Below are 24625 nucleotides of genomic sequence, written 5' to 3' on the forward strand. Positions count from 1 at the left end.
AACAGTTGAAATTTCATTCTAAAACTCATTTTTTTTGTCTTTTCATGGCTTATGATCTGTCAAATTTGTAGTTTTCTTTATTGGTTTTGAGTGTTTATCTTAAAACTCAAGTTTCTTGGTTCTTTGCTCTTGGTGTAAATCGAACACATTTGTGGAGTCGTTTAAATATGTTGGATTTTAAATATATTGGATTTTAAACTGTCATACAAATTTTTTCATCGATAGTCTGTAATTGAAACCATAACTCTTATTTATTCAAATTGTATTAATATGTAAAAACCAAGTGTAACTTATATCATCGTTAAATCTTATTTTATAAAACCAGTGGAACTTCAAAATCATTAAAATTTATGGCTCCCGTCGCATTACACGGATACACAACTAGTAAAATATTATAAACATTTAAATTTATGTTTGTCAAATTCGTCCATTTTAAATGTTTTCAAAGTAGTATTTCATTATAATAAAAATAACTTTAAAAAATTAATCGTTTAATATTATTATTATATATTTTTTATAATCAGTTTAATGGGTTATTAAACCATGAAAGAGAAAAAGATACATGAATCACTAATCATAACCTTCAACATATCATAGAAACCATTTTTTTAAGGCATATAATATTTATATATGGTAAATAGAATAAATAAATTTACACATCTTTTTCATCTTTGATGATGTTTGAATCCTTGACTTCTTAGGATGGCAAAGACTCGCATACAGCTAGACCATAGACCATTTGGTCATAAACACCAAGTTCGTTATTTTCTATAGAGAATATTCAGTATTTCGTTGGCATTATTTTTGTACAAGCGAGTAAGGATAGTGATACGATAAGATGCTTCTTAAGGGATTAGTGGATTTTTTTTTATCAAGGCTGGCTGTTAAATGGTTCAATTACGATTCTATTTTGGGATCGTGGGATACATTCAGATTTATGTAGGGATTGTCGAAGCATTTTGGGTTAGTGTTTTGAGATGTATGTGGATTCAGTTTTTTGTTAAACATATATTTGTTTTTCTATTTTGATATGGTACACTATTTTCAATTCACAGTTAGGTTTTTTTTACAACAAATAAACTCACACACTTTTCTCACATTTGGTGAGATTTGAACCCCTGACTTCCTAGAACGCTAAAACCTATAATACCGCTAGGCCAAATACCCGTTGGTCACATTTAGGTTTCTTGTTGTAAGTTTTTTCTTTATTTCTACTTAGAATTAGGGTTTTTTTACTGACTTTTGTATCATAAATTTTGCACATTTTTTTGTTTAATTTGAATTCATTTGCATAAATTTATTGCTGTTCTTGAAGACGAGGAGAAAAAGAACCTAAATCCAAACTAAAACCTCCAGAACTAATAAACCCCCAAAATCAGATCCTATAAAATCAAGAACTGAGAACGAAGCCACAAATCATATATATAAACCGTATTTTCATAGTTCAACGGTTTTTCTTTTCAGGTTTTTTATAAATACGATGATCGACATTGAGGACGGTGTTCAGAGTGAAGGGCAGAAGCTTCCACTAAACGGTTAGGCATGGATGGTGTTAGTCAGAGAAACCAACTTGTAAGAAATTGCATACCACCAAAACTTCATATTATAATAAATGAAGTTTAAGGACCGTATTCATAATTTTCAACATAATACAGGGACCAAATATGTAATTTACTCAAAAATCATTTAGACTGCTCGTGTAATAATATTGAAAAACCGGTCCACAAAAAGCTTGCTATGTGCAGTTTTGGTCCCCCTGGATTACTTATTTTCACTTCTTCATTCAAACTTGAGAATCTCTTAACAACATGGTTTCTTATTCCGTCAACGTTAACCGGAATCTATTGAATATTGCATATTTGTGCACAAATATGTGTGTTCGAGCAGGCTCCCGAACACCTGCTCAACTTGTTTTAGCAAGTAGGGTTTTTTTTGAGATATGAAAAGTGTACCCGTTAAACTTCGAGGGGTGCTTTGGGATATTAAAAGATAAAAAAACGTTAACAAAAAAAATTCAAAACAAGTACCCCAAAATCAACCAAATCCCCTGTAAAAGTCCTTCAAAATCAACCAAAAAACCTGAAAATCCTTCAGAATCATTCGAAACAGTGTAATTTGGTTAAAACGCATCGGATGACTTTGTGAGCCTTTGATCCACCTTAAAGGTGCATCTGCTCGACAAAAATATTGGGTCCACCACTTACACAAATGCATTATGCATACATATAATATATATATATATATATATATATATACATATACATATAATATATATATATATACATATACATATAATATATATATATATATATATATATATATATACACACACATAAAACATATAGAAAATGGTATATACCACCCTTTATTTTCTCAATTAATGTAATAAAATTTCAAAAGTTGTTATTTCTATAATGATTTTGACTTATGAGTCGGGTTCCACTAAAAATGAAAGTTATCGTAAAAAAGTAAGAACGAATCTCCATCATTTGATCAATTATAATTGAAAATCTGCAGTAATGAGAAGAACCAAGATCATGGTTCTAAATAACTCGTTATAACGTCAAGGCTTGGGTTCGCCGCCACGTTAACCCCTATGGCTCCACTCTAAGACTCGACTTGCATTGTTACCAGTTATATATTTATTACAAGATTAACATATTACCAGACAAAATGAGTACAATATTAAATATCTGAAACCAAATTATATATTTATTTAGTTAGAATTAATAAATTTTCCATAATTGATTTAAATAAAAATATTAAATTTTATTGGTTCAATATTTTATATTATGTTACTTAAAAAAAGGATCACGATTCAATAAAAGTTGTATCTTATACCGATTCAAGACAATCCAATGACGATACACCTTTATACATCATTTCCGTTCAATTCTACATACACGAGACCACCAACGTGTCGGTAATTAGTTTTCACTGAACCAACAATGATATCCCGAGGCAATAACATGTATTAATTAATTTATACAGCCAGTCTACAAGATTCTGATAGAGATTAAAACAGACGTTTACTTTTAGCCTCTGTAACACAGAGGCTAGAATTAAATGTTCGCCTTAATCTCTATTAATGGGCAAACGCAATAAGAAGACACCAAGGACAAATCTTCGTGGCCCTCGTGATCGATCTCAATTTCTTTTTGAATGAGAGTGTTATCGAGCTTCGAAATCCATTTCCTGTTGCAAGTAGGCGATGTCGTCTTGTTAGAACGGTTTTAATGTCGTAATGTAGTTGCCTTTTTTTAACGTCTCAATCAAGTCAACGTTGTTAAATTCGAGAAACCGGACCGAAGTGGTCCAAATAGAACCCAAACCAACAACATAAAGTCCAATTATCTAGAGATGCAAAAAAGGCTCAAACCCGTCCCGAAACCATGGCCTTAAATTCCGACCTAAGAGCAACTTCTTTTTCAAAGCACGGGTCGAAAAAGCTTGATCGGGCCTACTTTCACATCCAAAATCCCAACCTGAGCTTTTTATTGCTTAATGAAAACGGGCTTGGAAAACTCACAATCAGACCCGAAAAGCTCGGGCCTTGTGCATCTCTACTTATATCCTACGATCATTATATTTCTTTGAACGGTCGGATCCATTTCGGTTTTGGTATGGGTTACTCTGAAATTACGTTTTATCCAACATTGGCATAATTGGGCCGGTTAGCCGAATGAATTTAGAGTAAAAGGAGAATACCTGACTGCATATCGGGCAAGTGTCGCTTCTTTCCATCCACTCGAGAATGCACGAAAGGTGAAACCGATGGTTACATTTCGTTACGATTCTAGGGTTCTCCGCATCGTATTCTGCATAACACCGATGTCTGATTATCAACAACTTTCAAAAACTCCGAAAAAAATACAACCTTTATTTGACTTTCCAAGAGTCAAACGTGTCAAATTTTGACTTCGAAATCGACAAGTTCCGTTTTGGTTATGAAAAAACCGATAATTACATCAACTCGTAAACGAACTGAGGTTAAAATCTATGATATTTGAATCGATTTCAAGATCAAAATTGGACTAAATAACGGGAAGAACCGAATGCTAGTTTGACCTGAAAAGTCAAAATGCATATCTAGAAATCCAATTACCTTCAAAACAAGTGGGACAAACTTCCTCTTCCTCCATTGTTGAATCATCAACACATTTGGATTCTTGAAGTCCAACCTCGACTTTCTTCGGGGACTTGATGAACGGGGTGTCACGCTCGATTTCACGATCTAATTCCTTTAGGTCAACGCGAGTCGGTTTTTGATAATCAAGATCACCGAACGCTTGCCCATCGGGGCTGGCGTTTGTCGATTGTGAAATTCCTAAAACGACATCAAATGGGATCGGTCTCGGGGGAGATCGGAAAGTGTCAGGAATCGACGTATCAAGGTTTACATCGATCAATAATCGTGGCGGGAAACCGCTATCGTGGGGTGTCGAGGATTCGTGTTCCTCCAAAGCCGGTGGACACTGTAAATGGAGTTATAAAGATAAATAAAACCAAACCAGACGAACTCGGTATGTTTCACCCGGAGGTGAAGTCTGGGAGGGGTAAAATATATGCAGAACTGACCTCTGCTTAAATGAGTAGAGAGCATGTTTCCTTAAATATGGGAAATTGACCAAAATAGCCAATCTCCCCAACCAACTTAACTTTTTAGCCATTTTTTTAATTAAATTCCAATTCTAGCCGGAGTTTACCAAATGTCTTGCGCACCTGCATAAACTCGATTTCCGGATTAAAAAAAAGGAGACCAAACTATTTTGGGAAGAGGCTCTGAAAAGTGGCTAAAAAATGAAATTGGTTAATGGGATTGACTATTTTAGTCAATTTTTCCCTTAATATCTACAATGAAAAGGCACAGGTTTAAAAATGTCTAATTACTACACTTTTTAATTAACTAAATGACAATTTTACCCTTAATAATAGATGGAGTAATAAATTTCTTCATCTCGTATTTGAGGGTAGAATTGAAAAGTAGACACTTAATTATGAAAATGGACCCTTATTCCGGGACAAAATTAAATAGAAATGTAGATACTTATTTTGGGACCGATAAGTAATTTAAAGCGTAAACGGGAAACATACGCACATAATAGTACACGGGGGTTCCGTGGAGCTGAAATTTTCGAGATGAAGAGCAGCAACCTCCCATTATTTTCTTTGTTTCTTGTTTATAGCTTCATGTGATCTTCTATGATATTCAACATGGTCCCATTTTCATACCCTAAAACGCGTAAGACAAATATCATTCGGTAATCGTAAAATTTAAACATCATTTATCTGTTCGTATAAAATCAAACTGACCCAGTAAATCCCACTCGTAAGCAGGGTTTTGGGGGCTTTTTGGAGGGTGAGATGTATGCAGACCTGACATTTACCCAAAAGAGTAGCACAATTGCTTCCATGAAGACCCCCTGGCTTGTGCAAGAGTGTGAACAAACATGTAGCATACATAGAACGGAAAAAAAAAAAAGTAACGATATAACGTGAATGTTCATTCATACGATTTTATCAAATTTTTAGATGATGGAAATAAACAAGAAAACACCCATTGCCCTAAATCAAAATGCATCAAAGAATTTCAAAACCCTTAGGTCCCATTTGGTTTGCAGGAATGTAATGGATTTGGGGGGATTCGGATTTCAAATCCATTCCATTCTCATATTTGGTTTATTAGATTGTCCGGATTTGAAATCCTACAAATAGGATTTTGAAATCCTTAGGGGGTGCTCGGGATTTCGTAAGATTGTATGAAATAAGGTTTTAAAAAATGTTAAAAACATTTGTTTTGTAATAATCGATTAATAAAAATGTAATTTAATTATTTATAAATAATGGAATCCAATTCCATTCCAAATCCCACAAACCAAACACACCAATGATTTCAAATCCGTTTCAACCCAAATCCCTCCATGAAATTCAAATCCTTCAAAAACAATCCCGTAAACCAAACGGACCCTTGGTGGGGTTAGGAATTGGATTCCATTCCAGTCCCATGTTAGGCTTAAAGGAAAGTCCGGGATTGAAATCCCAGGATTTCAATGAGGTTGGCCTAAAAGAACAATATTTTCCGTAGAAGGATACAGCTGTTATCCAAAACTCAAAAATACACCCAAAATTTTCAAACCCAAGGAGCATTTTGACAGCAAAATCATAAATTTCATCAGGCAAATTCAATTGATGAAGGGACTTTTTGGAGAGTAATTTAATGGGGTTTCACATATTCTTACATAATATCAGAGCAAAAGGTGTATTACTCTAGGGACTTGACACTCTAGGGCAATCCGTACTCGTCTAGCCCCCTCTTAACACTCGGGGAGGGGGGGCAATTTGTCCCGTCTACCCTCCCTTGGAGCGGGAGTTCGGTTACACTTGTACCATTTCTCCTTAATGTATGTTGGAACCTCCTTCCTTTTTTTAAAAGGCTCTTTTGAAGAATAATCTATAAAAGTCACATATTTTCACGAAGAACACAAACATAAGACTAGTCCACCAAAATCTTGCAATAAGATGGTTTCCCAACTCATATTTTGAAATCATCCGGCAAAATCATCAAAGAACATACAAATTTCAGAACACAAATCTCAAAAATTAAACATTATTTGTTGGAAATTTTAATCAAGAACATTTGACCTAGAAGCATTTGACAACCTAAATACACATATATGAGAGTTACCCACCAAGTATAGATAAGCAAAACTGTAGAAAGAACACATACCCAAATCATATTATAGCAAGATTTCTAAAAGGGCAAATTGCATGAAAAAGTAATGTACTTTAGCTTGATTCCTACTTTGGGTAACGTACTTTCATTTTAGTACCTAAGATGTAAAGTTTTAAACATTTAAGTACATGGGTAACTGATTGAAGCATTAACCAGTTACCATTCTGATGTGGCGAGTGATGAGATGAAATTGGGTTGAATAGCAAATAATACAGAGTTGGATACCACATCACTCGTCACATTAGCATGGTAACCGATTAACACCCAACTATAATCACCTAATAGAAAGGTATCTATCTTGATGAAAACACATACCCAGCTCATATTTCAGCAAGATCTCAAAAAAAAACATGAAACAATTTACAGAAGAAACATGAATTCCATAAACACCCAACCATGATCACCTAATAAATTATCTTGAGTTGAACACACAAAAACACAGCTCATATTTCAGCAAGATTTCCAAAACCCAGAAATAATTTACACAAAAATCATAAATTCAACCACAAGGGTGGCGTCCGATTGGTTTGAGTTTGGGATCCAAAAGTCAAAAGTGTCTGGGACCAGGTCCCCGGTTCAAACCCAAGGAGGAATAAAAATCCCCTTGTGGCCATGGAGGTTCAAATGCGGTGACTCCACGTCCGCTAACCGCGAAGCAGATGGTAACCCTGAGATTAGTAGGCTCGCATAGCGAGTTGGATATCCATGTTAATCAAAAAAGAAAATCATAAATTCCATAGACATACAACTATGATCACCTTATAAAAGCTCTCTGTCATCATGAGAACACATACCCAACTGATTTTTTTTTTGATTAACCTGGATATCCAACCCACTATGCAAGCCGAGTAATCCCAGCGACCACCCGCTTTGCAGATCTCCCAGAGTCACCGCATTTGAACCTCCGTGGCCAAAGGGGATTTTTATTCCTCCTTAGATTTGAACCTGGACCTCCTGGTATTTTGACCTTTGGAGACAAGCTCAAACCAATCAGGCACCACCCTTCTGGTTTATCCAACTGATATTTTAGCAAATATTCAGAACTCCATAAACAATTTTCAGAAGAATCATGAATTCCATAAACACCATAATTACCTAATAAAAATGGTATCTATCTTGATGAAAACACTTGCCCAACTCATATTTTAGCAAGATTTCCGAAACCCGGAAACAATTTACAAAAAGAAACATAAATTCCATAAGCTCTCTATCTTGATTTAAGCACATACCCAACTCATAGTTCAGCAAGATTTCAAAAACCCAGAAACAATTTATAAAAGAAACATAGATTCCATAAGCACCCAACCATGATTACCTAATAAATACCTTGATTTGAACACATACCCAGCTCTTTTTTCAACAAGATTTCCAAAACCCATAAACAATTGAAAAGAAAAAAACATAAATTTCATAAACACAACACCCAACCATGAATACCTAATAAAAGCTCTCTATCTTGATTTAAACACATACCCAACTCATATTTCAGCAAGATTTCAAAAACCCAGAAGCAATTTGTAACAGAAACATAAATTCTCTAAACACCCAACCACAATTACCCAATAAATACCTTGATTTTAACACACCCAGCTCATATTTCAACAAGATTTCAAAAACCCAGAAAACAATTTACAAAAGAATCATAAGTTTCATAAACACCCAACCCATGATTACCTGAAAAGGAAGAAGAAGCTCTCTGTCTTGATGAAAACGGCGATGAAAGGGGGTGTAGTGAAGCGACGAGGGTAAAGGGTTTTTGTTTATAAAATCCCACCACTGATTTTGAATTGTTTAATTTTAATAAAAAAGAGGAAGATTTTCGGTGGAAAAAAGGGTTGGGAGAAAGAACATCGAGTCAAAAAGAAGGAATTTGATGGCCATAGTTCAGGGGGAATGTGAGTACTGTCATTGACTGTGTTGTACAGTACAAGTTTGAAAATTGAAAGTGAATTGGTGGGTCTCGTCGGCTGGCTGCTTTTGCCATCTAGCCGCCAAAATAATAAACATAACCAGGTTCGAACCGGAAACTATCCATTGACAAAAAAGGAAAGAAAAAACCACACGAGAAATGGCTTCGCCCGGGTTCGAACCGGAGACCTTCAGTGTGTTAGACTGACGTGATAACCAACTACACCACGAAACCGCTTTTGGTATCTTTTCGACTTTTAGGAATATTAAAGGGCTCGAACCGGTGGTCTAAAACGAACAAAAAGAACGAAAAAGATGGCTTCGCCCGGGTTCGAACCGGAGACCTTCAGTGTGTTAGACTGACGTGATAACCAACTACACCACGAAACCAATCTTGATACGGTTCAACTTTCGAACAAATTGATGGGTCGAACCGGTGGTTTAAAACGAATGAAAAACGACGAAGGAGATGGCTTCGCCCGGGTTCGAACCGGAGACCTTCAGTGTGTTAGACTGACGTGATAACCAACTACACCACGAAACCGATTTGGTTATTACTTCAATTTTCTACATATAATGGAAAGTGAAATATATTTATGGTGGTATCTATTCTCTAAAATGCCCTTCGAAAGTAGGCATACAATAAACAGATTATGTTAACTGATGGTGGGTAAATATGTAAATTTTAGTTTGAAATTTAGGAAAAAAATATTTTCAAGGTAAAATAAATATTGTTTACAAACGGCTGGTTATCCAAACACTTATTGATTAAGGGTTGTTCATCAAAATTTATGGGTAAAAGCTGACTGAGATAAATAATGACTGGAGTTAGATTTTTGATTGAGATAATTGCTAACCGAAAGTTATTGTTTGCCATATATTTTGTATTAAACATTTGGTTAACAAGATTTTATATATAACTGATCCAAAACCGAGGTTGAGCCTTAAAATTTTATAAAATTTATAAATGGTACTGGACCATTGGGCCGTAACCAATCCCAATTGGTCCAGACTCCAGAGCGAGCCGGTGCCAATTTGGTCATCTTTAATAATAATATTCATGTAACATGTGTGGTTTATTCAAGTTATTAGCCCCGTTTGGGACGAAATTGTAAAAAACAAAAAACTAGGGTAGAAAATGAAACTTTCACCTCGAGAACCTGTCCTTCGTTCTCTCCGTCGTCTTCCTCCCCATCCTCCGCCCTGTTGCCGGCTTTGTCCTCACCCTCAACTCCATTACTTACAGAGACATACACACACAGAGAGAACAAAATTACGATTTAGAGAGAGAAAATCGATTTACGATCAAACTCGATTCAATTCAAATTCTGCACATATAGGTATATAACAGAGATACGATCGAGATCGAAATCGAAATCGAATTCCAGAATCACTTTGAAGTTACTGCAGATATAGATGGGAGTAATCGATTTGATAACGAGAGTAGATGCGATATGCAAGAAGTACGACAAGTACGACATCGACAAGCAAAAGGAAGCTAATAAGAATATTTACGGCAACGATGCATTTGCCGGTCTTTACACCGCCATTGAATCCGACCTCGATCAAGCTCTAGAGGTCCTTAAACCGTAACGATAGCAAATTACTCAATCATCATCTTGTACGTCGTGTTGTTTCTGATGTACTTTACCTTTTGATTTGTGTAGAAATCTGAGGTAGCTGCGGCGGAGAAAAACAGGGCGACGGCGGTGGCGCTGAATGCCGAGATCCGGCGGACTAAAGCTCGGTTACTTGAAGAACTTCCCAAATTACAACGTTTAGCTTTCAAAAAGGTTCAACTCTTTCGTATGTGCATCTGCGGGTTCTGGCGGGAAAACTAAAAATCAGATCGGATTTTGGATACATAAATAAAGCCTTGAAATTTGGGTTTTGAATTTCAGTTTGTTTCAGATTCAGTTTGGATACATAAATAAAGCCTTGAACCCTTGATAACATTTAATTTCAAATCCATCTACGAATCGCGTTTGATATGGGGATTGATCCAGTGCATTTCATTCTAACATGCTTTTAAGGGTGGAGATCTTTTATTACGCTTCTCACTTTAACTCTTATTTTCACCGGAACTCAATATATATGTGTATATATGTAGAGAGAGAGGGGGAGTGGGAGAAGAGGAAAATTCAAACGATAATGCTAATTATTTATGAAAAACAAGAAAAAATGTTGTTCATGTATAAAATCACACGTGACTTTACATTAACGTCAAAAAAATAGAACCAGCCGACTTTGCCATGCGACTTAAGTTGCGGCAAAGTTGCCCGGATCATGTATGATTTTGTACGTAAATCATATATGATTTTGTACATGAACGACCATTTTTTGGTTTTTCTTAAATAGTTAACGTTCTCATTTGAATATGTCCTATGTATCGGGCTTTTGGACCGGTCGGGTGCAAAAAACCAAACCCAACCAGAAACCCAAATACCCCCAAAAATCAGGTTTCATTTTCGTATTTTAGGACATTCGGATTTTGCAGAAACAACTTATTTTTGGTTCAGGTTCATATTTCGGACCATCCGGATTTCGCACACCTCTATAACTCCTCCACCACAATTATATATTCATATTCTTTGGACATGTTCGGTTGCAAACTTGATTTCCATTGTAAATCAGAAGATCGATGATAGCGTATTGTCCGGGACATTCATCATGATTGTCGTAAAAAAATTACGATTATTATCCATGACGAATGGGGACACGTGTCGTGCTCTAAGTTGTTCTCCGTTTAACAACGAAAATCAGATTTGCAACTGAACTTTTTTTGTACTTTAATATAAATACTATCACATCATTATTTTTTTTATCTTCGTACATGAATAATCAACAACAATGAAAGTAGTTAACGGTTTGTTTTATGAAAATGCTACATTTTGGATATTTTACGTATTAAATTATCTGATTTGATTAAAATCAGACAAAAATAATGTAATTAATATTAATAACAATATTACAAGCATACAATTATGCATTTTTTTTATATCGACAAAGTCTTTTGTTAATATCTCACATATGTCATGATCTCGAGACGGGTTCAAGATGAGGCAGCGTTATGCGCAAGCTGTTATATCTCCATCGCTAATAAAAAAGAATAAACATGACATAAAGTTAAGATCTTTTAAAAGCCGGAAACTTGAAAATTTTACAGACTCTGAGGAAATTAAAATAAATTTACAGTACAATTAATCTGATTCACTAATAAACAACTGATAAACGTACTGTAGGTCAAAGGGCTTTCTAAAGACGAGTTCGAGGCTCGGAATGAATTGGTGTTAGCACTTAAAGAGAGGATCGAAGTTGTGCCCGATGGAGCAACAAGCAAAGCTCAACCAACTGAAGGTTTGGAATCGTCAAGTTCGAATAGAAGAATCAGATTTGACTCGACCTTTGGTAATGATTCTTGAACGCACTCATTTATGTCATCTTATCGTGACTCCATATCGATGTTTTTTCTTATTTCTAATACTGAATAATAAAATACCAGATGGAACATTCGACGACGCTTATTATCAGCATACCGACGACACCAGTAACTTTAGACAAGAATATGAAATGCGTAGATTACGACAGGTAGACACAACTCTTTTTAATTTTCTAAGTTAATTATTTGTAGTAAAAAAAAAACATTTGAACTAATTAGAATATACCAAAACTAAATCCCGAGAGAAATTAAAAAAAAATGTCTATCTACTTAAAAGTAGGGGTGTTCATGGGTTGAGTTGATCAGGTTGAAGATATTTGAACAACTCAACCTAATGCTTGCGGTTTGAAAATTTTTAACTCAACCCAACCCAACTCAAACCGTACGGGTTGATAATTTGATACATTAAAATATCATTTTAATCTTGAATATATTATTTCTCTACTAATAATTTATTTTCATCATCAACCATTTGATACAACTTACCATACTTCTTAAATCTTACGTATATCATATTCAATTAATTTTCTCAATTTATATATATACGTTCATGATTACTGTACATATATACGAATGAGTTATATAGAGATATAATAGATTGAAAATATGTGTATATGAAGATGGTACGTAATAGTGTAATTGTCTAATGTATATATTAATAGAAACTCAATAATCATATTAAATCCAAGAAATACTAGGATATTGGGTTCACCGGGTTGGGTTGGATTCAAATAATAGTAACACAATTTCAACTCAATACCTACAGTTTTTGAAAATTTTACAACTCGATTAGACATCGGGTTGCTTCGGACTGAGTTAGATTGATCGGGTTGGTCGGGTTTTTGAGCACCCCTACTTAGAAGTATCGGGATCGATCTCTTACATTTTTTAATTAATAACGTTTGTTTTCTAACCAATATTTGCAATGTTTATAGGATGAAGGATTGGATGCGATAGCAAAAGGACTCGGTACTCTGAAAAACATGGCTCAAGACATACACGAGGTTTAGTTACGTCATGATTCGATATTTTATATATCAATAAGGACAAATTGCATGAAAAAGTAACGTATCTTAACTTGATTCATATTCTAATTAACGTACTTTCAAAACTTTCATTTTGGTACCTAAGATGTAAAGTTTTAAACATTTAAGTACCCGAGTAACCGGTTGAAACATTAACTCTTTTTCTAATAAACCACAATACATAAAAACCAATTTTAGATTAAGATATCCATGTCAGCAAATAATATTAAGTTAAATACCACATTACTCGCAACATGAACATGGTAACCAGTTAATGATTCAACCGGTTACCCAGATACTTAAATATTTAAATGAAAGTTTTAAAAGTATGTTACCCAAAATAAGAATCTAATTAAAATAAGTTATTTTTTCCATACAATTTGCATATCAATTAATGAATTTAATAAAAACCACATGTTTTAATTGTGCAGGAAGTTGACAGACAATTACCATTGATGGATGAAGTTGATAATAAAGTATGTTATGTTGTAAAATATATTATTGTCCTCTCTATTTATTTATTTATTTTATTTAACCTGGATATCTAACCTGTTATTTGAATCGATAACGACCATTCGTAAAGTTACCGCATTTGAACCTCCGTGACTATAAAAGGATTTTTATTTCTCATTGAATTCGACCCCTGGGACCTTCAGACATTTTTGACCTTTGAAGCCCAATCTTAAATCAATTGGACATGACCCTTGTGGTTTTGTATATTTAGGGGTTGTTTACCCGATGCTTACTCGGGTAAGTGAACACCAAGTCACATTACCTTATCGGATAAATATGGCAAGGACCAAAACTCTTACCCGGTAAGGACCAAAACTCTTACCCGGTAAGAGCGAAACAAGGATCAAGAGTCTTACCCGGTAAGTGAGGTGGACGACTCTTGCCACGGTAAGAGCTTACCGGGTAAATTGTTGCATAGGATACCGTTTTGGTGGACAAAAATCTTACCTGATAAGTAAACGATAATATTATATTTTACCCATAAACACTTACCGGTAAATGTTTAGTAAACGGTTGCTTATTTTCAAGCATATAAATGAATAAGGTGGAGTGATTGTATATAATTATAGGTTGACAGAGCCACATCTGATCTGAGAAATACCAACATGAGACTGAAGGACACGGTGATAAAGGTAACCACTTGTGAGTTTATTACTTTATATAATTTTAAAGATTGTTTGTTTACCCCTTGATAGTTTTATTAAGAGATAGTCTCTGAATCGTTAAGAAGTAAATATTGTTTGGTAAAAAGAAAGTCTGTCTCTTAATGATTCTAAAACCCTCTGAATGATTTTGTATCTTGGGTCTCCCTTAACCATTCAACGTCCTTATTTCATTGTTAATAATTATCAAACAATTATATTTCATTTTGTATTATATCATGGGAGCCATTTAATCATTCAGCAACTGCCAAACACCCCTTTAAATCTCGTGTGTGGTAAATGTTTCAGTTGAGATCAAAGCGAAACTTCTGTATTGATATCATACTGTTATGTGTCATCCTCGGGATTGCCTCCTACCTATACAAGTAAGTTTATTTTTCAATTGAAATTTATCTATTTTATCTGCTTAGCAATTGTCGGTTTATCTGTTATATAGAGATAAATTGCATGAAAAAGTAACGTACTTTAAACTTTCATTTTGGTACTTAAGATGTAAAGTTTTAAACATTTAAGTACCCGGGTAACCGGTTGAAGTATTAACTGGTTATCATGCTGATGTAGTATCCAACTCAGTATTATTTGCTGACGTTATTAGTGATAGAGGTGCTCATGGGTTGGGTTGATCGGTTGAAGACATTCGAACAACTCAATCCAATGCTTGCGGTTTGAAAAATCTTAACCCAACCCAACCCAAACCGTACGGGTTGGTCGGTTGATACTTTGGTACACTAAAATATTCTTCTAACATTTAATATGTTATTTATCTACTCATAATTTTTTTTTCATCATCAACCATTTGATACAACTTGTCCATACTTCTTGCGTATATCACATTCAGTTAATTTTCTCAATTTACATATACATGTTTACAGTTATTGAACATATATACGAATGAATTATACAGAGATGTAAATAGACTAGAAATATGTGTATATGAAGAGCGTACGTGATAGTGTAATTGTCTAATATATATTAATAGAAATTCAAAATCACATTAAATTCAAAAAATAAAAGGATATCGGGTTCATCAGATTGGATTGAGTTCAAATTATAGTAACCCAATATCAACCTAATACTTACGGTTTGAAAATTTTACAACTCGATTAGCCACTGGGTTGCTTCGGGTTGAGTTGGGTTGGGTTGATCGGGTTGGTCGGTTTTTGGGCACCCCTAGTTAGTGACATGTTTTTTTTTTTAAAATTTAAAATTAGTCTTCAACCAGTTATCCAGGTACTTAAATGTTTAAAATTTTTCATCTTAGGTATTAAAATAAAAGTTTTGTAAGTACGTTATTCAAAATATGAATCAAGTTAAAGTATGGTATTTTTTAATGCAATTTTCTCTTATATAAGTTACGTTATCCGTTATCTTAATGGATATGGAAAAAGAATTATTTTTATTTTAAATGGATAAGATAACGTAATAACCCTGATCAAGTTTGCGTTCGACTAAACCTAATCAACTACACTTGTTTCTATTTGTTGTAGTGTTTTGAAGTGAAGTGTGCATGTCCAAGATACAAATATCAACGTTTTTCGGTTTTCTACTGAATGTGTATTTTTTGGAATAAATTTAAGTATTTAATATATCTGAGTTCTAGAATTGTAGATTTTCTGATTGTAAATACGTGTGTAAATTGACAAAGATGAATCTTATTTTGCATTCGTTTCTTATTTTGTATGATCAAATTATACAACTTTTCATTTTAGAAAACCAAATCATTAATCAATTTCATTTTTGTTATACGTATTCTGTTGGATCGAAAATTGGGTTCTCAAAATGATGTATATATATATATATATATATATTGGGATCACGTGATATCAACCTGTTTTCGTGAGACCACTTTTTTATACTTGAAACTTTACAGCAAAACGTTGTAAAGAGTAACACTCACAGTGTTTTTTTTTTTTGTAAGGGTGTCCGGGCCAAAGCCCGACTAATCCCCGGCAAATTTAGAGGCTAAACATGGCCCCACTTAAATGTCGCCAACACTCACAGTGTTTTTACTGTGAAGGTTCGTCTTTTTCTTATCTTCACAATGTTTTGCTGTGAAATTTTAAGTGTAGAAAAATTGTCTCATGAAAACAAACTGGTCTCACGTAAACCCAATCCATATATATATGTGTGTGTGTTTAATTCTTTTGTGACGGATTTATGATAATTTAGTTAATTAATGACGTCATTTTATATATTACGCAACTAAATACATAGATTGTTGCATATTTGTGGGTTGAGTTTGTATGATGTGGTTCTGTTTTTCTAATATATATTTGATGCCTTCTAAAAAAAAACTCATTTTTTTTGGAATAAAAATGATATTTTATCATATGAATTATTTGGATTTTTAATTTTAAATCGAAAACAAGAAATTGGGCAAAAAATTATACCCTTTTGTAATTTGTGTTATTACCAAAAAGCCCATCTTGTGTTTAGAAGGTAGAGAAAAAGCTCATCTTGTGTTTAGAAGGTACAGAAAAAGCCCATGGACAAAAATGAGAGTATATGTACTAAGTACTAAGTATGTTGTTATTGAGTTCAAGGGTCAACTTCAAATTGGGTCCAATGAAAGGCCTCCTTATCAATCCATATATTTTAGAAATAAATACATATCTATATACTTAATAAATAAGTAACTTTGGGGACACGTGTTATGTTTCTATGCGGCGGTTATTAATTTTTCCCGCCTAAACCTGTATCTAGACACAATTTTCAATTACGATTCAAATAGGTCTATTTAAGTGACATATGTCCCTCTACATGTTTATTTTTCTGTTTTCATGGTTTAAGCTGAATTTAAGTCTGAAGTGGCCTCCAGACTTACAACATAACTCTGGAAAAATTATGAATTTAATAATAAGTCTGATTTTAATTCTAGAGTAGTCATCAAAACCGGGTTTAAAATTTCAAATTCGGTTTAAGCTGAATTTAAGTCTGAAGTGGCCTCCACCTCGACCCCAGCCAGGGGCTCTGCCCCTTGGACCCCGCCATCGGGGGCGCTGCCCTCGGACCCCTTTCGTTAGGGGCTTCGCCCCTAAATCAAAATAAACTCAAACAAGTGTGCACTTTGCACCTGCCTTACCTGTTCGATATTTATCATGATTACATTGGTAAACAATTTAATCTCATTACACTTAAATGACATTAGTGATACAAATCACCAACATGAAGTCAGAATATATTGGTTATTTCTCAGACTTACAACATAACTATGAATTGTTCTGTTCCAAACTTAATTATATAGTTTATTCCCAAACTTAGAATACAACTCTAAACTCCTATTCAAAGTTAAAGTTCAGAGTTACGTTTTTGAGTTATAAAAAGTCAAAATTCTTGTGACTCAGAGTTATGCTCGTAGATAATTTATATACTTAGAAGACAACTTTGAATTCCTCTTATTCAGAGTTAAGTCCAAAGTAATTTTTCAGCCTAATAATAGAACTCTGAATTCTTATGTTTCAGAGTATATGTTCAGAGTTTTCTTTCAGAGTTAATGTCCAAAGTTTTTCTCATTTAAAATACCATGTATAATACACGGGGTGGAACCTAGTATATGTATATATATATGTATGTAGACTTGGGATCACGTGAGACTAGCCTGTTTTCGTGAGACCCGTGAGACCACCTTTTTACACTTGAAACTTCACAGTAAAATGCTGTGAAGGTAACCTTCACAGTGTTTTTGTTGTGAAGGTTCGACTTTTTTAAACCTTCACAGTGTTTTTGCTGTGAAGTTTCAAGTGTAAAAATGTGGTCTCACGGGTTTCACGAAAACAGACTGGTCTCACATGAACCCAACCCTATGTATGTAAGTGTGTGTGTATATATATATATATANGGGGGGGGGGGGGAGGGGAGTTCAATTGAAAACTGATTTTCTATTGTAAACGGGAGATAAAGGAGTGCGCTCTCACAACTTTACGGGTTATTCATCATGATGAATGTCTATTATTCATAATGAATAGAGAATCAATTTTAACATGAATCATGATCTTGAATTATTAATGTTGTATCATTCATCATGAATAGTTCATGAACGCTCATTTTCGTTATTCATATTGAATGTGGTCACTGGGACATGTGTCATGCATTCCTTTCCCTTGGTCACAATTGAAAATCGGTTTGCACTTGAGCTTCTCTCTCTCTCTCTCTCTCTCTCTCTCTCTCTATATATATATATATATATATATATAGATTCAAATAAAAACATCTTCATTTTATGAAAATGTGAGAACACATTTATCACATGAGATAATACACGTGGGGGACCTAGTGATGTGCAGACGACTTGGCCTAATACCTAGGTCGAGCCAGATGTCACATGCATCTCTAAATTAATATCACATGCGATGGATTATAGTAAAATGTTATTATTACGTTTTCGTAACATAAGTGTTCTCATTTGAATCATTCCATATACACACATGATACATTTAACAACGTAGATTAATTTGATTTTACAAATCATCACTGAGATCAAGTTTCCTCAATTTGAAGTTTCTAAAACCAATCGACGATAAATATGAAGACGAACTAGGTCAAACAAGACAAAGTACTTCGGTTTGACTCGTTTTTTCAGGTTTGAGCAAGCAATATTACCAACAGATTCCAACTCAGTTTTAAATAACTTAAAAAACGAACACCAAAATAAAACATATGTACTTTTAAGATTCAGAATGATTTCCACAACGTCGATACGACAAATAATCTAAACAAAAATGTTATTACCCAATTTAACATTATGGAAAATAAAAAATGTACTAAATAAAAACGCATAAAAACAACATCAACAAAGTCTACTTATTAAGCCTCTCCATGAACAATATAATAAACCTCATGATCACATATAACATTGATCTCCGGCGAACCCCATTAGTTTTCCGGCATGATTTCGGTCGTCGGACATTTTTCCGGCTCATCGGAGGATAAACCGGCGGAGTGGGACGATGACACTTGCTTCTCTTGGTTGTACAATTTGCTTAATTGATGGTAATAAGGACAAGTTCTTGAATCCAAAGATCTCTTCTTGTTTGCATCTTTTGTTTTCCTGAAGTACTTGTTTATATTCTCCCATTTCTCTTTACACCTTTTTGCACTTCTTATGTATCCCAACTCTAACATCCCTTGTGATATCCTCTCCCACAACGAACCACCACCGCCGCCGCCGCCCCCGCTCTTGTTATAACCAATTAACCCTTGGTGTTCTTCACTATTACCACCAATGCCATTGTTCACATTGCTCCTTATGTTTATCAATGCCAACACTTCATCTCTTGGCCATCTTTTTCCAATGTCATCTTTTGTTGTTGGCTTGTCTTGATTATGGTCTTCGGTGATCTTCTCGGAAGAGGGTATTTCGGTAATTTCATAAAAGGGTATGGGCTTGTCAATGTGTGTTACATTAGTTTGAAGGTCTTGTAAGTTGATATCAAGAGGGAGTTGAATCTTTTGGTCAAAAGAAGTGATCTTGTTGAGGAACTCAGTGATGGTAGACTGCCTATCTCTTGCCATCTCTTGTTCATGTTCTCTGATGTGAATTTCCACTTTTACCCTTTCGATTTCTTCCTTCCTCCAAGCTTCTTCTCTCTCGATCTTCTCCTTCTCGCGATTCGCCATGTCTTCGAGTAGCCTTTTGTGCATTTCCTCTTGCTGAGCCATCATCTTCTGCACCATGTCAACACACAACCCTTTGACCATCTTGAATTTCTTGTGCTTTCTTTTTCTTTTCTTGCTTTTGTTCACTCCTACCACAGTATCATCTTCATCAGCTGTTTGTACCATGATCTCATCTGGGTCCTTTTCAAAATGACCTTTTTGCCCCTGGGCCTCATGATTTTGATCATCATCATCTCCTATCTTTTGACCATCTAGTGCTACTTGTGGTGGTTGATCTTGGTGATCATCGACAGTTTCTTCATGAGGTGTTTGATCAATGGGGACATGGTGAGTGTTTTGATGATCATGATGAGGATTGTAGAGATGTTCATCAAGCTCTTCACTGATCAAGTACCTGCTACTGTTCTTGTTGTACCCAATGGTACTACTGAAACTTCTGCAAGTTTCTTCTTCAAACTTCTCTTTGCATTTTTCTGCACTCCTTTTGTACCCCATCTCTGCTAGCTTCCTGTAGCTCCAATATATATACCAAAAATCCATAAGCATCCAATATACATACACTACATATATGTGTGTGTGTGTCTATATATCTATATATAGAGGAGCGTTAAAAAAAAAACTACTCAATTTGTACAAACCGTGAAAACCATATTCAACCAATCATAATTTTTTATTTTGTTCATTTTTTTGTAATTATGAGAGTTTGATTAACCATTTTTATTGTTGAGGGTGTTAATCATGGATATTATCATCTTCATTATTTTAATTTTAGAGAAATACATGAAACAGTTTCATTAAAATTTCATTAAATATTATATGAAACAATTTCATAACCATATATGAAACAAATTCATCAAAAAAAATATTATATGAAACAATTTCACAAGATTAAACAATTTCATAATTTTTTTCATAAGATTAAAAAATGAAATCGACGTATGATGGTGGTTTGTACGGTTTGTACAAATGATGGTGGTTTTCATTTGATTGCTCCTCTCTCTCTCTCTCTCTATATATATGGCTTCATTTACAAACCCAATCATGAGTACAAATCAATCAATTGAGAATTTCATTGAAATGATGAGAGTTTGTTTACTATGATCCGGATAATTATGAAAAAATCTTGGAGTTTATTTTTTATAACCAACACTTTATTATAGTAGATGAAAACGATTGAGATTGGTTTGTATAATCTGTATTAATGATTTGGTTTGTAAATGAACTCATCTCTCTCTCTCTCTATACACACAGACATATATATATATATATATATATATATGTATATGTCTGTGTGTGGATCTTCTGATCATTCTCTCTCTTCACGGTTCTAAAACACCATCACAAATTCGACTTTATAGATATGTCTAATAATAATGGACCACTTTTATAGGAGTTGTGTTAATAAAACCAAATAATTATCCGTCATAAGTTAAAATTGTTAGAATAAACTGATAGGACGTTTTTGGACATTTTTGAAATAAAATGTCCTACAAAACATTCTTTCTCAAATTATATAATATCATATACTAATATTACGTTTTATTTCAAAAGTGTCATAAAAAACTTGTAAAGAAGTCCAAAATCATCCTATATCAATTTACTATATATAATATTTTTGGTCCTTATAAACTCAAGTACCACAAGTACGTAGCCTATGATAAGACATTTAGATATATTAATTACACGTTGTGTTAGGCCGATCTTATTGTACTAAAAGTAATTACAATTTCCTCTATTGTTGATGACCCGAGTCTTTAAACTTGTAGCAATGTATTAAAGACTCGGGTTACAAGCTTTATAGACGACTTAATTACTGAGAACATATAACCCTGACAAGTCAAAACCCTAGTTACCAAAGGGCTTTTGGCCTAGCGGTATCGTAGCCCTTGGCCTTCTAGAATGTCAGAGGTTCAAACCTCACCATATGTGAGGAGGGTGTGTGGGTTTATTTGTTGCACTTGTCGTATATAAATATTATATACTTAAAAAAAAATCAAAACCCTAGTTCTTCTAAAACATGACATATAGATATAAGGTAAGTGTATGTATAGATATTTTGGTCATTGATATAATTAACCACAAGTTTTAAGACACTTTGATTTGGTTTGTAATCCTAACACTTGTGATCTTATCATTACCCGTATATACAAATCTACTTGGTCACTATATTATACATACATACATACATATATATATATATATATATATATATATATATATATATATATAGGGTTGAGTTCACGTGAGACCAAAGGTTTTTCGTGAGACCCGTAAGACCAATTTACGTTCATTGATCAACTTTATAAGCTAATAATCTAACGGTCTAAATTGCACGATGGCAATTTGGTAATTATTAAGAAATCTCGTGGTGTTTATGAATGTTTATATTTTGTCAGATTATAGATCTAATCCAAAGGTTGAAAATTGGTCTTATGGGTCTCACGAAAAACCGTTGGTCTCACATGATCCCAAGTCTATATATACATATAGATATATATATATACATATGTATATATATATATATGTATATACATATGTATATATATATATATGTATATATATATACTTCGTAGTTGTTGATCGAATATTGAAATGAACTTCATTTGATACGGTATAAGAGGTCGTTGTTTTAACCTTTAGCCCAATTGTACGCATAATTACATGTGGGCTAATGATCGTAAATAGGGAAAACACTATGTATTACGACGATTACGTGCGGAAAACAATTAATTCACTTAATTATTCCTAATTAATCTTGAGTTAATCATATAGACCAAACAAGCCAAAGGGCTTAAAAACACGATTCATTATCGAGAAAACTAGGAACAATTAACGACAATGATTACGTACCTGGAAACATGATCCCAAGTGAAATCGTGAAACCAATTCTCCGAACTCGATTTGATCCTCAAGAGTTGAATAACTTCATCATTTGACCACGAGTCGTTTATATCTATCCCTAGATCGATTTCTTGATCTAGTTTGCCTGTGGCGTCGTCGTGGGTACCATTGAATTGATCTCGTGTCGGTGTTCGAAGAAAATGTTGGGCTTGAAAAAGGGATTGATGAGTAGGAAGTGGTGGAGGGAATAAAAGAGGATCAAAAGATAGAAAATTGAGGTTTGTTGAAGTTGAAATTGGTGGGGTTTGGATCAAAGAAGAAGAATTTGAAGGGATTCTTGATGAGGGTGTGGAGATGAATTGGTGAAATTGCTCAACTGGGACTCCATCAAACATAGTCTTGAACCCTAAAATTGATGTAATCACACACTTTTAGCACACACAAACACACTTTTACTCTGTGAAATTAAATGAAGGTTTTCTTGAAGAACACAAGAGAATCAACTCTTGTTTTGAAGTGCCCACTTCTAATTAACACATAGAAACACTCTCACTCTGTGTAGAAAGAAATCTTGAAAACCCCACAAGAGATTCTTGAATTCCTTGCAACACACACACAGAGAAAACACGTTTGCTGTGTGTAGAAAGAAATCTTGAAAACCCCCACAAAGAGATACCAACCCTTTTCTTGAATTCCTTGCAACACACACACACACAGAAAACACGTTCACTGTGTGTGAAAGTGAAAAGAAATGATGAAGAACACAAGAAAATTAAAACCCTTTTTCTAATTACTTGCTAAAACCACTTACTTTTAGCACATAGTTACACACACTAACTTTGTGTAAAAGAAACGATCTTGAAGCTAGAACATCACATGAGGCAAAAAAACCCTTTTCTTTTTCAATGAAATCACTACCCTTTTTAACACACATCTAACTTTGTATACTGTGTGTATACAAAGCAATGATTCTGAAGAACAACACAACAGAAACCCTTTTTCTGATCACTCTCTTTTACACACACACACACACACTCTTTGTGTGTAAAGAGATCTTGGAAAGCAAAACAACAAAAAACCCTCCTCTCACTCACACTTAACACACAGAAACACACTAAGTGTGTGTAGATTTAGATCAGAAGTAGAAGTTAAAATTGGTGGCATATAATGGCAAGTGAAGAAGAAGAGGAAGATTTTGAACTCAAACAAAAACACGCACTTTTCTTTACTCACAAAATCACTCTTTTGACACGTAGAACACACTCACTGTGTGTAAAAAAAGATGGGTTCTTTTCTTTTCTTTCTTTCTTGAAAGCCAAATCCTTTTTTCAATCACTTTTATTACACACACTAACACAGTCACTATGTGTAAATTTCTCTCTCTTTCTCTCTCTTTCTATCCTATCATTGTCATGGTTTCATCAAAGACTTTTGTCTTGTGTGACAGTAAAGAAGGGTAGGCCATAGTTGTTCTTTCTCTTATCATAAACTCATTCAATTTTGGGGGGAATCATGTAGAACCCAATCAGTGGGAAGCACGTGCAAGTCACGTGCACGTGTCAACCACACACGTGGGACTGTGTGTTGGCACGTGGGAATGAGTGTGTTGAAGAATCCTATGTAGATAGATAGGAGAAGGAGGGTAGGGAGGGGGGGGTCCTTGGATTGATCATATGATGGTGTAATAAACGGCAAAGAGATAACAGGAGCACGTGAATGCATGCACAGAGATGGGACCCACTTAATTTATTCATGACAAGGCCTTTGAGGTTTGGAGGGAAAGTATTTGCTACTCTACGCTCTACCTTAACGGCTCCATTTGTAATTAGATATCGAAAGAGTACTCGTATAATAATGTAATGAGATGTATAATATATTTTGATTTTAA

The 24625-nt window shown here is 34.3% G+C and overlaps 3 protein-coding genes and 3 non-coding genes across 6 annotated transcripts; 1 reads left to right on the top strand and 5 right to left on the bottom strand.

The window, feature by feature from the left end:
- Positions 1–2844: 2844 nt before the first annotated feature.
- LOC112529523 (probable E3 ubiquitin-protein ligase RHB1A) lies at positions 2845–8564 on the bottom strand. Its single transcript, XM_025140846.1, has 5 exons — positions 8408–8564; positions 5099–5233; positions 4106–4475; positions 3709–3818; positions 2845–3195 (listed from the first exon to the last, which is right to left on the bottom strand). The coding sequence occupies exons 2-5, from the start codon at positions 5159–5161 to the stop codon at positions 3172–3174; spliced, it is 567 nt and encodes a 188-aa protein (XP_024996614.1). The 5' UTR covers positions 5162–5233; positions 8408–8564; the 3' UTR covers positions 2845–3171.
- Positions 8565–8802: 238 nt separating this feature from the next.
- TRNAV-AAC lies at positions 8803–8876 on the bottom strand. Its single transcript has one exon. It is a non-coding gene; the product is annotated as a tRNA-Val (tRNA).
- Positions 8877–8957: 81 nt separating this feature from the next.
- Positions 8958–9031, bottom strand: TRNAV-AAC. Its single transcript has one exon. It is a non-coding gene; the product is annotated as a tRNA-Val (tRNA).
- An 80-nt stretch (positions 9032–9111) lies between these two features.
- Positions 9112–9185, bottom strand: TRNAV-AAC. The gene has a single exon. It is a non-coding gene; the product is annotated as a tRNA-Val (tRNA).
- An 872-nt stretch (positions 9186–10057) lies between these two features.
- Positions 10058–14649, top strand: LOC112499634 (syntaxin-71-like). Its single transcript, XM_025102945.1, has 8 exons — positions 10058–10219; positions 10309–10434; positions 11884–12049; positions 12144–12229; positions 13016–13084; positions 13537–13581; positions 14188–14250; positions 14569–14649. Exons 1-8 carry the CDS (start codon positions 10058–10060, stop codon positions 14647–14649), a joined length of 798 nt encoding a protein of 265 aa, XP_024958713.1.
- Positions 14650–18950: 4301 nt separating this feature from the next.
- Positions 18951–24281, bottom strand: LOC112499721 (trihelix transcription factor GTL2). Its single transcript, XM_025103060.1, has 2 exons — positions 22747–24281; positions 18951–20404 (listed from the first exon to the last, which is right to left on the bottom strand). The coding sequence occupies exons 1-2, from the start codon at positions 23130–23132 to the stop codon at positions 19153–19155; spliced, it is 1638 nt and encodes a 545-aa protein (XP_024958828.1). The 5' UTR covers positions 23133–24281; the 3' UTR covers positions 18951–19152.
- Positions 24282–24625: the final 344 nt, after the last annotated feature.

Source organism: Cynara cardunculus (genome assembly GCF_001531365.2).
Source record: "Cynara cardunculus var. scolymus isolate 2C chromosome LG 16, CcrdV1, whole genome shotgun sequence".
NCBI lineage: Eukaryota > Viridiplantae > Streptophyta > Magnoliopsida > Asterales > Asteraceae > Cynara > Cynara cardunculus.

Coding starts and splice junctions, on each gene's coding strand:
- LOC112529523 (XM_025140846.1), bottom strand. CDS start 5,161: ATGGGAGGTTGCTGCTCTTCATCTCGAAAATTTCAGCTCCACGGAACC. Junction 3,819..4,105: donor TTGTCCCACTTGTTTTGAAG/GTAATTGGATTT, acceptor GGTGTTATGCAG/AATACGATGCGGAGAACCCT. Junction 3,196..3,708: donor CTTGCCCGATATGCAGTCAG/GTATTCTCCTTT, acceptor TACTTGCAACAG/GAAATGGATTTCGAAGCTCG.
- LOC112499634 (XM_025102945.1), top strand. CDS start 10,058: ATGGGAGTAATCGATTTGATAACGAGAGTAGATGCGATATGCAAGAAG. Junction 12,050..12,143: donor CAGATTTGACTCGACCTTTG/GTAATGATTCTT, acceptor ATAAAATACCAG/ATGGAACATTCGACGACGCT. Junction 13,582..14,187: donor TGGATGAAGTTGATAATAAA/GTATGTTATGTT, acceptor ATATAATTATAG/GTTGACAGAGCCACATCTGA.
- LOC112499721 (XM_025103060.1), bottom strand. CDS start 23,132: ATGTTTGATGGAGTCCCAGTTGAGCAATTTCACCAATTCATCTCCACA. Junction 20,405..22,746: donor ACTTGGGATCATGTTTCCAG/GTACGTAATCAT, acceptor TTGGAGCTACAG/GAAGCTAGCAGAGATGGGGT.